Raw genomic sequence first — 13,650 nt, 5'->3', positions numbered from 1 at the left:
TTCCATTATATATCACACTCCTTCTCAATCTCATTTCTGTGTTACCACTGTCTATTCTTCAATATTCTCTTCTCTTCTGTCTTCTCCCTCTTTCTTTCCTTTATATTCTTGTTTATTTCCTTTTATTGTCTTTTTTCCTTTTTCTTTCCTCAGTTGCTCTCTGATCTTTTTCATTGTTTCTATCTTTTCTGGCTTCAACGATTTAATTTAAGCTTAGTAAAAATATATTACACCTGTATTGCGGTGAGAAGGCTTGGTGGAGGGAGAAAATTTTATAGGTTAGGATTGCTAGCTGCATTAAGAAAGAGAAATCTGTATTCTTTTCTTTATGTCCATCTGTGCACATCCTACATTTAGGACCAATAAAATGGTGTTCCTATTTTCCTTTATATATTTCTTCACAGAAATTATTAAGCAAGCTGTAGTCCCTTTGCAGTGGGACTATAGTATATTTAAACATCCTATAGTTAAATGATCTTCCAATTTTTATAAATTATGTCTTACAAATGATTAAAAAATAAACCTCTGTATTCCCGTCAACTTACTGTGCAGGTAAGCAGATATGCATCATTAAATATAACAGTAGATGTTTAAAGACACTTGTAGTGACCAACTATTGAGAATTTAGATGTTGTCCTAGGATTTTGCTGCAATATGGCTTTTACGCTTTCTTCTTCAGCCTTCACATTACCTTTCTGCCCCACATAGGCCTATAAAGGCGAAGGGAGAGCAAGTCTTTTTTCTTGGCATTAAAACCTTCACCAGAAGTTTTCTGGCCCTTGTGTATGCAGTGTTATCCTCTGAATGGAAGGTTTTGTAGATGACTTTTATTTCCTTGAGTTAGGTGGCTTTCATCCAGCACACATGATGCTTATAGTTGGAGGAGTGGTGCAGCTTTGAATTACTATATTCATTATAACTTTAGTGACTCTCAACCCTAGTTGAATATTGGTATTGCCTCAGAGCTTTTAAAGAATACTTGTGCCTGAGCCCCACACCAGATCAATTAAATCAGAATCTCTGTGGCGAGGAGAGAGCCACTGCTCTCCTAGAGTTGTTAGCTATCTGAGATGCAGTTTAGCAACTGATTCTTCAATAAAACCTCTTTATGACTTTGTTTTCCTAGGGGAAGAAGATGGCTCTCTGTGCCAACAATATAACTGACTTCACAGTAAAGGAAGTGGTGGCAGGGTCAGATGATTACACAGGCTTGGTGGGAGCATATGTATGCCAGTCAACTATTATTCCTTCTGAAAGTAAAGGTTTCCGAGCAGCCTTATCATCACAGTCCATCATTCTGGCAGATACATTTTTAGGTAAGCTTCAGTTGGTTCCTATATGCATACATATATTTATTCTAAAATTATGGTACTGGTAACTTGCCATTGCATTGGTGTTTACCATAGATGATTAAGGCTCACAGGTAATTCTAAATCATCACTTTGTAACACGGTTAAAAAGCCCCTACAAGTGATGTCTATTGATCAATCTCAGGACAAGAATCTTCTGAATTTGTGTATTAACTCATACGTGATAAGAACTTTGCTGAAAGTCTGTGCCTTTCGTCAGATTTTCTAGGAGTTTAAGAGACAGAATAATTTTAAAAACCAAAACTATAAACAAAAGAATAACAGTAAACAAACATAATATAAACCTAAATCATAATATCTGCCACCAGTTTTCATGATCTTTTCTCATACCAGAAGTAAGCTGGTGACAAGTAGCAAAGGTGAATGTGCTAAATTTTATTCCCCACCTGCCCTTTCTGTCTCTGTGATCTGGAAGGTATAGGGAAGTTTTAAGAAGAACTCAGTTCCATGTTTAGTGATTCTTAGGGATAAAGTTCATTACAGCCTCTAGGATGGGGATTAGGAATCTAACAAGGCATATAACTGTCTAACAATTTAACAAGCTTCTTAGGTGATTCTATTGTGCAGCCAGATTTGAGAACCATTGCTATAGACTCTAGAGGAACTTAGCTTTAATTTTCAGCACCAAGGTCAGTTACTGAGCTTGTGCTCAGCATCAGAGCTAGATGTCAGAAGCCAAGATTACTGCTATTGCTTGCATTTTGGCTCTGTCATCATTTTGCCTACAAGAGATGGGAAAAATGCCTTACTTTTAGATTACTTACTTCTAGATTAAACAAATTTTGGAGTTATTTTCAGGAAATTATTTGGGCACAAAAATTTTTGTTTTGTCAAGTATGGCTATATTGAATGTGAATGAAAATCTGTATTAGCAAAATAGCCCAGCTCATTTGACAAAACTCGTCAGAAGAATGAGAATTTTAATAGTAGATTGTTGAAATGTTAAAACTTGGATGGGCTTTAGAAGATCACCTAAATTATTGCGTGCATTTTGCAGATTCAGAACATAAGAATCAGGGAAGTAAAAGTGACTTAAAATTACAAAGCTAGCAAATAGAATCTTTCTTTTTATTCTGGAGACTTTGGAAAGGTTTTGCAGATTCAGAACATAAGAATCAGGGAAGTGAAAGTGACTTAAAATTACAAAGCTAGCAAATAGAATCTTTCTTTTTATTCTGGAGACTTTGGAAAGGTTCTTACTGTTACCATGAATGCATTAATTTAATAAAATATTTCTGGGAAAATGACAGCATCAAAGTAAAGTTATTTTCTATTCCGATATACAGAGACTAAATAAACCTAATTTTCCCATATTGCTTAATAGTTTCTTTTTTATTGTCATCTAGGAGTGACAGTTGAAACTACATTGCAGAATATTAATATAAAAGAAGATATGTTCCCAGTTCCACCTAGCCAAATACCAGATGTGCATTTCTTTTATAAGTAAGTGAAGATACTGCTTTCCTTGACTATTTTTTTTTTAAAGATTTTATTTTTTCCTTTTTCTCCCCAAAGCCCCCCAGTACATAGTTGTATATTCTTGGTTGTGGGTCCTTCTAGTTGTGGCATGTGGGACGCTGCCTCAGCGTGGTTTGATGAGCAGTGCCATGTCCGCGCCCAGGATTCAAACCAACGAAACACTGGGCCGCTTGCAGCGGAGTGTGCGAACTTAACCACTCGGCCACGGGGCCAGCCCCTCCTTGACTATTTTTTTAATCAAAAGAATGTCACTTAAGGGTGCCTATCGTAGTGGCTTACACTTAATAGATAATCAGTAAGTGGTTCCTAAATGAAAGACTTAGTAAAAAGTGGGAAACATGGACTATTTTGAAAGCATTATGTAATTTATCTCATATAATCTTTTAAATTAGGCAGTAAAGAGACTCTACTTCATTGTCTAAGCAGTGATTTCTTTTTGTAATTCACACATCAAAACATCATTCTAAGTAGATATGACCTCTATTCCTTAAAACTTTTTTTAATCATAATTTTGATTATAATTACAACAGCTTTATTGAATACCTCGGTGATAGCTTATCATTTTACCTGGGAAAACAATCAACTTTTCACAGACAGTGAAAGTAAATGAGCTCAGTTTGTATTAAAATTCTAAATTAGTAAACTCTGATACATTTTTATTTTTCATTTGCTCGTAGAGTGTGGAAGTAATCATACACAGGACGTTTTGTCTTTGTCATCTGTGTCATGGCTGTTTTGTAAAACGACATTTGCCTTACAACAGGTCTTCTACAACTACAACCTCCTGTGTTAATGGCCGATCAACCGCTGTGAAAATCAGATGTAATCCTGCTAAACCAGGAGCAGGAGTGCTTTCAGTCCCCAGGTATTCTTATCTCTAGATGATTATTCCACATTTGTACTTATTATGAGGAAGCAAAACTCTCCAGAATCTGACTGTTTTAAAACATATTCTCTATGGATGTAAAGCAGAAAGAGAAAAGAATATGTCGGTTTTGTTGTAGGGTTGTGCTGAGTGCCTTTCAAGAGGAATAGGTCCATGCCCAATCCTAGTACTTCCCAAGCTCCTCAATGACCTATTCTCGTCCTGTTTGCCTGAGTGTCTAATTCTCTTGAAAATTACTTAAGTAATACTTAATTATACTGTTTGTATCCTTGTATTTATTCTTACTGTTTAGGCTTAGGTTCCTTGAGAGCTGGATTAGGAACTTTCCTAGATTGTAGTTCTTTAATAATTAACTATCTTGGTGATCTAGATTAAGTGATATAACCTCTGAGTTACAGTTTCTTTTTCTGTAAGTGGATGTGGGCCAGGGTAGATAATTTGTACAATCCATTTCCAGCTCTTCAGTTTTCTGATTAATGGTGGCAGGCTCACTAAGGTAGAGTCTGACCTGTAGAATATACATAATACAATTCATCTAATTTATTGGCATTGAGGCAACAGCTCTCCACAGGCCAGATCTGATTAATACAGGCCACATTGGGTGGGAACACTAGGAGAAAGTAAGTGATTTCATAGACTAAGAGAACTATCAACTTAAATAAAGCCTGCTTTCATGGCATGAGTGACACTTAAATGTCTGATGATTTTTATTTTTCACAGTTATTCATTGTTTTGTATATAGATAATTTATTTCCAGGCTTTTTAGGGTTAAGGTACTTTTAAATCACAGTATGGTTTGCAGATTTTTTTCCATCAAGGTAGCAAAAGTATATATTTTTAAAAAGAAAATGAGTTTCACAATACCCTTGAGAGATTTTAAACTACCCTGCTTATGTGATATCAGGATTGGGAATCAGTGGTCTAAGCAATGCTTCACCTTCTTGGGCTTCTTAAAAATAGTTACAGTGGTAACATGGTATTGTGGGCTTATTAGGGGCATAAAGGCACACTACTATTAACCTCTACCAACTATGTTTCTCTGGTTTTCATATATCTACGAATTAATTTTTCTTTTCACCTTTTCAAGGTGAGAGAATAATGTGATGAGAGGAGTACATAATAAAAGGTAATAGATATCAGTGAAAGACTCAGAGGGAGTCTGATGCTCACAGGCGTAGCATGGTGAAGGATCCCTATGCCAGCATTGAAGCTGGAGTCAAGGCAGCAAACCACACTTTCTTTACAGAAGGTGTGTTCAAAGATTTCTTCATCATTCTCCCATATCCCATAAAAGAGCCTTGAGTTCAGATGCTTCTTCTGTTTACTGTAGCATAGCAGAGGTCATTTTTTGGACCTTGCAGATAACCTCTCAGGGTCTAGCCTCTAGGAGCCTACCTTGATGGCTTCCAAAGCTGCTGCCAGGTTTCTGACTCAAACAGATAATGTTACTAAACATTAGGTCTGTCCTTTAGAAAACGTATCACTCTAACTCTCCCAAGTTGGGTTCTGATGTTTTAATGTAACAAAAAAAATAGTCTCATGATGTTAAATGATGACATCTAGAAACTGAGTTTTTCCTTGGAGGAGAGGATAAGTTAAGTTTCTCCTTTGACCTCTAGCACTTTTTTTCTGTTTAGGGAACTTAACTGTCCTTGCCAGGGTTTCTCAAGATCATCGGCGGCAGAACACCTTGGAGTGTCAACTTTAAAATAGATTTCTGAGCCTTCCCTAAAACCGAAAGAATCTCTGAGTGTTGAGCACAGGAATTTTATTAAAAACACAAAGACAATTCTGGAGCATATTAAAATTTGAGAACCATTAGTCTTAACCAACATTTTGGAGATTTGGCTTATTTTTTTCTGAGACAGATTCTCCAACATTGTTCTGCGTTTTAGTTTTCTGAAAAGCTAATTTAAAATGGCATGGTCTACAAGGTGGAATCCTTCACCCATATTCAGATACAATTTTATTTATAATTATGATGCACACTGAAGTTTGAGGACCACTGCATTAGGGAATTGCTGGAACCTCACAGCCTAAATGTGCAGGCCTTGTTCTTTCTTGACTCAATTTCCAATAAGGCCACAAGGGGGAGCTCTAGGATCACAACATGAAAAACAGCAGCTGGGCCTGAAATAATTAGAGTTTTTTTAGCTATAGGACTGAATAAAGATTTCCTACTAACAGTATAGAAATGTTAACAGAGCCAGGTTTCTTGGGCTACTTTTGAAGAGGACTTACTTTGCATTTTTTTTGGAGCTTTAATTCTCTGGGAGAGAGAGGAAGGTGCTAACCATGCACTTGCCTTGAGAAGTCTCATATGCTGACCAAGAGGTCTCACAAGAGAGCCTTTGGGAGTTCAGAAAAGATGCTACTTCCAGGAATTCTCCTCTCTTGGCTGAGAATCTTGGGCAACCAGGCAAAGGTGACTTCAGTAGTAGTAATGTTGTTTGGGACTCTGTATCTTGGTGACCTGGGAAAAAGTCACAAGACCCCTGGCCCTGGGAAAATGAGACTATCTTAACAGAAAGTGAATGGGACAGGAGAAAAGGGAAAATATGTGTTTTCTGTGTATCTCATGAAATTTAGAGGGAGCAGCAAAGCATCCGGGCTGCCTACTAGTCTGCAATTGGAAACTCCACCTGTCTGTTTTGTCTGGCAAACACAGTTGGTTTCTAATTCCATAAAATGTCTGGAGGGTGTGAGACATTTTAGATAAAAACTTAACAGCATGATGTCTGTGGCAGATGAAATCTGAGAGCTGGAGTGGACTTTTGAGATTATCTGGTGAAGTTTGCACCTTGGCCAGAGGATAAATTGCTACCACAATAGATCACTAATACCCTAGATAGATCCCCTCCCAGCCTCTGCCTGAAAGGCTTCCCAAACCTCTAATCACGATCCTAGGTAGTTAGAGGAATTGAAGGTTCTGCTTTCATTTGGAAAAATTTAGACCTAACCATCATGTCCAGAGAGCTCTTTCAGGGGGTCGGCCCCGTGGCATAGCGGTTAAGTTCACACACTTTGCTTCGGTGGCCCAGAGTTTGCAGGTTCAGATCCTGGGCACAGACCTATGCACTGCTCATTAAGCCATGCTGTGGTGGTGTCCTACATACAAAAAATAGAGGAAGATTGGCACAGATGTTAGCTCAGGGACAATCTTCCTCACCAAAAAAAACCCCCCAAGAAAAACCAATGTGCTCTTACAAAAACATGAGAAATTTCTGTTAGTGAAAATGTTATAAAAAAGCTGCATTAGAAAATGGGCAGGGGGAACCACTTTTACTCTGATAATGGAGATGGCATAGCACATTAGAGATCCCTGAGGCAGACCCATTTCCTTTACACAGTAAGAAGCGCTGAGGACCCAGCTGCATAGCAATGGAGTAGCACAGTCAAGATGGAATGATTTCCTGTGTCTATTCTGTTCTTGCCGTCATGTTTTCATCTTGCCTTTTTTTTGTGTATGTGTGAGGAAGATTGTCCCTGAGCTAACGTCTGTGCCAATTGTCCTCTACTTTTGTATGTGGAATGCCACCACAGCATGGCTTGACAAGCAGTATGTAGGTCTGTACCCAGTATCCAAACCCGCCAGACCTGGGCCACCAAAGTGGAGCCTGTGACCTTAACTACTGTGCCACTGGGCTGGCCCTTCATCTTGCCATCTTTTTCCCTCCAATTCCTCATAGGCAAAGATTTGCAAAGATGCACACTAAGCAAAGAGGCAAATAATCTTGTTTATCCAAGGAGTAATGCAACTGATCTGGAAGTTATTAGTGCCTTCTTAAAAGTGAGTCATTACTCCTCAAACAGAGTCTTCTTTATTAATGTTATGAGTTAGAGGAAAATCATCAATCATTCTCTCTTTTCTCTCTCTCTCTCAATTTATGACTATATTTAATTGCTTGGATAGTTTATAGATCAGTCTAAAACTGTTTTGCCAAAACCTCCTTCAAAATCCGAATTGCTCTTCCTTGTAAACCTGGGCTCTGAGATGCTGTATCCACAGAAGGGATGCTTCATGCTTCTGCCTTGATAGGCGAATATGCCGGAGTTTGTTCCGGGCCCTGATTTGGAGTGTCTCTATCAAAGTCATCAGTTCTCTTGGGTGCTAGTGTAGTGCTTTCTTTGTAGTGTAGGGGAAGAACTGTTCAAACTAAAAAGTCTATCCATTTTAAGTTAAGAGCCAGAGAATAATGATTGGTTAAATGGGTCCCTTGTTTTCTTTTTCCTCTGCACTAGTTATGGGAAGATAGTAGACATCTAAATCTTACGAGTTAAATTAAAAAGGCACTAGAACACAAAAGATTAAAACCAGATATGTTCTTAGAACATTAAGAAGTAAGGAGGCATGTAAAATGAGCGTGAGTGAAAACAACTGAGAGCCATTATGATCAAGGAATGGAAAAACTAATACAGAATTGTTAAGATTATACAATTTGAACATTAATGAGTACTCTTCAGATATAAAAATATTGCAAAACAGTCATAAGGTTTTAGGATAAATTTTGAAATAGGAATGATAGTTTTATAACTTTGACAGAATTTTATTTAGCTGAAGAAGATACAGAATCTATAGATATAAGGAACTAGGGAGTGTCAGTTAATGTAGTTTGTCCAGGTCTTGATCAGATGCTGGCTATTGGTAATTAACCCAGGGTAGCTTGAGAAAGGGAGAATGTTTTCAGGAGACTGGTAGAACTTTATATCTCTGGACCTAAGAGCTGTGGGTCAAAAAATTTTATGTTCAAACTCAGTTGTAAGCGATTTGTATTCGTCAGCCTCAGGGCAGACAAAAGTGGAGCAAGATGCAATGGCGTTTTATGGACCCCACACAAGAAGGCCTTCTACCAAGGGTAAGGCATCCTCAGCAGAGAAAGGTGATGCTAAAGCCAAGGGGAGTCACCAGCAGCAAGTCAGAGAGCATTGCCCATGCCGGAAGATGCCAGTCTGAATGCCCTGAGACTGGGGAATCCCGAGAGACTCACAAAAGCCCCACATGAAAGAAGTCAGCAGCAATAGTACCCTGACACCAAATGATAAATGTTCTAGGCACGCAGGACTTCCCCCCAAATCTCCTGAGACAAACTCCTGAAGGGTCAGAAATGTACTGACAGTTTAGAGGAATTTGTTTGAACTTTGGATTTAAGTGAAGTTTAGGCAAAACGATTTATTTACAAATTTACATTGATTTATTAACTATCCAAACAATTAATATTAGGTTGTGTATTAGGTCATCATAATTCATAAGAAAACAAGATTTTTTTCCATGCATTCATAACATGAGCCAAGTAGATCCTGCTTTAGTTAAGATGATTCATCTAAAAGAAGACACTAATACATCATACCTCAGTCCACTTATCCTCTCAGGAAATGTGTCCCATTTTAGAATCTAAGACCTAACTTCCTTAAAAAAGATTCATCTGAATTCTTACACATTGCCAGCACTATGCTGATTTGTAAGGCACTCCCAGTAGCAAAATAAGAAAATGAAAGTCTGAACCTCATTTACTAGTAAAACCAAATCAAGGTCCACCTGGTTGTCCTTTGAATTGATGGTGGTTTCACTACCTCGATTCACAGCACGTCTGGTCATCTTATAGAACTCCAGCCTCACATGTCCCAGCTGTCCATGACCGTGAACTGTCTCTGCAAACGTTTACTCACTGGTTTCCCTGGTGACCGAGTAAACCCAAAGTTGTGAAAGAAACACAGTTAGTGACACCTTTAGAAAGCTGTGAGGAAGGAGAGGAGATGACAGTGACACAGGTCATCAAAGGAAAAAGTATTTCATATATTTGGCAATAAAGTGTTTATCTTGCTGTTTGCTTTTTTGTTCTTCTCTTAGCAGGAGAAAGTATTTTTTGTTTTTTTCTGCTTGCGTCTTTTTTCTATTTTTGTTTTATATATATGCACTATTGAAATTGTTACTGCTTTATACATCCCTGTCATTTCATAGGAAAAGGCCTGATTCAAACTGTACAATGTATGTTTATAACAAAGAATCAAATTTGAATGTTCCACATTTTAAATGAATCATTGAGTTAAAAAAATTAAAGAATTGATTCTAAACTAAATTACTTTTAACCTAAGAGTATCTTTTAAAAAGCAAATTCTACCAAGGAAAGACACTGAATCGTTGTAGTGTTTTGACACCTAATGGCAGCTTTATAAATTATATCAATGTCTTGATTTTTTTTCCGTTTCTGTAGTTCTGCCGATTCTAGAAGGTGATGTGCATTGTTCATGGTCGTTTACAATGCTTTAAACGCTCCTAAATTGTTCTCTCGTTCTACCCTCGATACCCACTCTGTGAAGACAGTATAGTAGAAATTCTACTTCTGACAAATTACAAAAATGAAACAATGGGGAGGGGGGTTGAGTCACTTGTGGAAAAAAACGCACAATCTGAAACAATTATTTGGAAGTCCAGTTAGAATGGTGACCCACGTCTTCTCTCCAGGGCTTTTTGCAACTTTGATTAATTTTCTTTTCTTTTTCATCTGTTGAGTTCTTTCTTCTCAAACTTTAGCAGACTTTCTTTTTATTTTCCCAAGATAAACAGTCCCCCTCTCCTTTCAAACGTCTCTGTGTTGGAAAGATAAAATAGAAAATAATTTGAGCAGAAGAGATGTCAGCAGGAAAGGATTTTGGTAATTTCTGCTAAATGATCAGAAAAGTATAATTACTTTTAAAGTTGCAAATCATTGTTATGCAAATAATACTTCTGTTTTTGAAGAGTTTTTCTAACAGGTAACCCAATTTTTTTCAAAAGAGCAATTTTGAGTTGCTTTTACTGATCTGAAAAGTAGAAAGTAAGGATGATTTTTTAAGTGGCATGATTTTCATCTATTATTATATCTATTATATTAGATATCTGTTATATCTATTATGCTTAAAAAAAATCTCTCTTGGCATCTCAGTCTGCATTTACCCATATTCCCTTTTTACAGACCGAGAAATTAAGGCAGCTAAGAGTGAAGCTATTTTTCCAGAGAGTCGCCTTTCACCCTGTTCTTGGCTCTGACAGTGCTAGGCCTCTGTTCTGAAGCCTATTGTAAAGCAATTTGCTTTTATTTCCATCCCTCCCATGTCTATGTAGTCTACAGAATGCAGACACTCGGAAAGGATAGGCATGTAAGAAGGCAGTCACAATTTTAGGCACATAGATTTATTTTAGTGTTCATCTTCTAGGGTATCTTAGGATATATTTAGCTAACTAAGAGTATGAAACTTTACTTTGCTGGTAGATTGAAAATTATAGTTGTGGACTGTGTATAATCAGAAAGGCATTTGAAGCGAAAACTTAAAAAGGGGTGTTTTTCGAATTCTCCCTGTTATTGTGTGTCTATCTTTTTGCTATAAATGTACTCAGAACCAGCTAAGGACTGAAGGAGATTTTTAAGGCAATGCCCTATATCTACACAGCTTGACTTAAGGGAAGTGTAGTAGACAAATTAAGAGAACAATATTCCCCTGGTTTTAATGAATTCATGAACAAAAACAGCCATTCTCATTAGATCCTTTCCAAATAGCTTCTTACTCCAGTCAGTACGGATTCTGTGTGCAGTAACAGCTGGTTAATTTTTGAGCTCTGCTGTGGTTATGTGTCCCTAAAACGAAAGAGGTAAGTTGATACAATAAGCCCAGCCACCAGAAGGCAGGGTTTCAAAAAGTCTCTGTTCAGGCCCTGCCTGGTGGTTGGTTCAGTGCGATCCTGCACCTGTGTGTAAGCTGCATCCATCATCTCCGAATGGTGAAGATAACTACCTCACAACGGAAGTCATCCTCAGGGCAAGGAAACCCAGGAATGCAAAGCTGTTGGCATCACTGGGCTGTGTGTTGACCTGACGTTTGTTTGTTTTTTCACTTTAGGCAATTTTGTTTTCACGTCTTTCCCCCAGCCTCTAGACCATCGTCCTGTACGTCATTCTATTCCCTGCAGCACCTCACTACTCACATTACCCCAAATAGAAATCGCCCCTCCCTTCCCCACCTAGTTCCTGCTGTGTGCCTCCTGCTCACTCACGGCCTCTGGATGCCCCTGCAAGTGACCTGTTGTGATTTCCTTCCAATTCATTTGCCATTTCATCCTCTTGGCAGGCATTCCCTGCTTTCCTCCCCTCTATTCTGGCTAATGCCTACTGAATATTCTAGACTTGTCTTAGACGTCACTTCCACCCAGAAGCCTTCCCAGAGCTTTGTTTGTCATTGTCTGCGTCTCTCCCTTAAATTTTTAAAAAATAGCTTTTATAGAGATATAATTCACATACCGTGCAATTCACTGATTTAAGGTATACAATTCAATGGTTATTAGTATTATCAAAAGTTCAGAAATAGCAGAAGTAAAACCAATGAATCAGTGAAGTAGTAATTAGTACACGTTTATTGTACATATACCAAAAAGCCAGTTCGTAAACCAGAAGCACTCAAATCAAAGCATGGAATGAGGCTCAAAGACATATTTTTTGTAAAGCAGCTTAAATAGTAGGAGGGCAGTGACTGTTTATTCCTCACAGTGATTGGTCATACTATTAGAAGTTTCTTAAATTATAGGGAATTGGTTACAGGTTACCTCATATCAGTTTTGGCAAACAGTTTAAATTTTGCTTATGATTTCCAGAGGTGTAAGCAAGAAATGACCTAGGTTAAGAGTTAGTCTTGCAAAATAAACTAAATTAAGCTTTGCTTATATGACTAAACTGGTTTTGTCTGCTCAGGGAATTTCCAAGACTGGTCTCCTTTTGTTTTTGATTTTAAGTGTGTATTCACAGGTATGTGCAACCATTACCATGATAGTCAATTTTAGAACTTTTTCGTCACCTCAAAAAGAAACTGCGTACCCTTTTGCTATCACCTCCCTATACACTAGCCCCATTTTCAGCCCTCAGCAACCGCTAATCTATGTTCTGTTTCTATAAATTTCCCTGTTCTGGACTTTCATATGAATAGCATCATGTACTGTGAGGAGGTTTTGAATGACTTCTTTGATTTAGCATTCTGTTTTCAAGGTTCATCCAAATTGGGGCATGTATCAGTACTGCATTCCCCTTTATGGCTGAGTAATGTTCCATTGTAGGGATATACTATATTTGTTTTTCATTTATATACTACATTTTGTTAGTGTTTCATTCATTCATTTGTTTGTTGATGGACATTTGGGTTGTTTCCTCCATTTGACTGTAATGAGTAATACTGCTATGAACATTCATGTAAAAGTTTTAATGTAGACATATGTTTTCATTTCTTTTGGGTATTTACCTAGGAGTGTAATTGCTGGATTATTCGGTAGTTCTATGTTTAATTGTCTGAGGAGCTGCCAGATTCTTCCAAAGCAGCAGTGCCATTTTACAATCCCATCAGCAGAGTGTGAGGATTCCAATTTTTCCACATCCTCGCAACTCTTATTATCTTTTTGATTCTAGCCACCCTAGTAGATGCAAAGTGTTATCTCATTGTGGTTTTGTCTCCTGTAGATTTTTTTTCATGTGTTCGTCAGCATCCACACATTACCTCCTAGTATGCAGTAGTCACTCAACTGTTGATTGGACTGGATTGATTCTGTTACAAAAGCTGCCATTTTTGTTGTTGTTTTCATTTTTGATTTCAGCAAGTGCCCAGCAGGTACGTGTGATGGATGTGCGTTCTATTTCCTGTGGGAGAGTGCCGAAGCTTGCCCTCTGTGCACAGAGCATGACTTCCATGAGATTGAGGGAGCCTGTAAGAGAGGATTTCAGGTAAGGTGAAAACCTATCTAAGCAGAACTGTCATTGAAGATATATTGGTTAGTCTGGCATCACTTACATCATAGAAACTCAGGTTCAGAACCATGGCTAAAGCTTATAGTTAACTTAATGTGACCTTAATATGGATTTCAATCAAATTTGGTAGCTAAACTCCCATCTGCTGGCGTAG

At 37.8% G+C, this 13,650-nt stretch overlaps 1 protein-coding gene across 11 annotated transcripts in view; it reads left to right on the top strand.

Annotated features, from left to right (window-relative positions):
* ELAPOR2 (endosome-lysosome associated apoptosis and autophagy regulator family member 2) overlaps window positions 1-13,650 on the top strand; it is a 166,615-nt gene that overhangs the window by 133,064 nt on the left and 19,901 nt on the right. For all 11 annotated transcript variants that reach the window (XR_011539455.1, XR_011539454.1, XM_070617322.1 and 8 more), the window contains 4 exons: window positions 1,127-1,316; window positions 2,717-2,813; window positions 3,613-3,714; window positions 13,346-13,472. Coding sequence is in view for 9 of the 11 variants with exons in the window: in XM_070617322.1 (XP_070473423.1) it covers window positions 1,127-1,316; window positions 2,717-2,813; window positions 3,613-3,714; window positions 13,346-13,472 (516 nt within the window). In the remaining 2 variants the exon portion in view is untranslated. The remainder of the gene's footprint in view (window positions 1-1,126; window positions 1,317-2,716; window positions 2,814-3,612; window positions 3,715-13,345; window positions 13,473-13,650) is intronic.

This window comes from Equus przewalskii, chromosome 4, assembly GCF_037783145.1.
Source record: "Equus przewalskii isolate Varuska chromosome 4, EquPr2, whole genome shotgun sequence".
Classification (NCBI taxonomy): domain Eukaryota; kingdom Metazoa; phylum Chordata; class Mammalia; order Perissodactyla; family Equidae; genus Equus; species Equus przewalskii.
The sequence above is the reverse complement of the archived record's forward strand: the minus strand, read 5'-3'. Positions and strand labels throughout refer to the sequence as shown.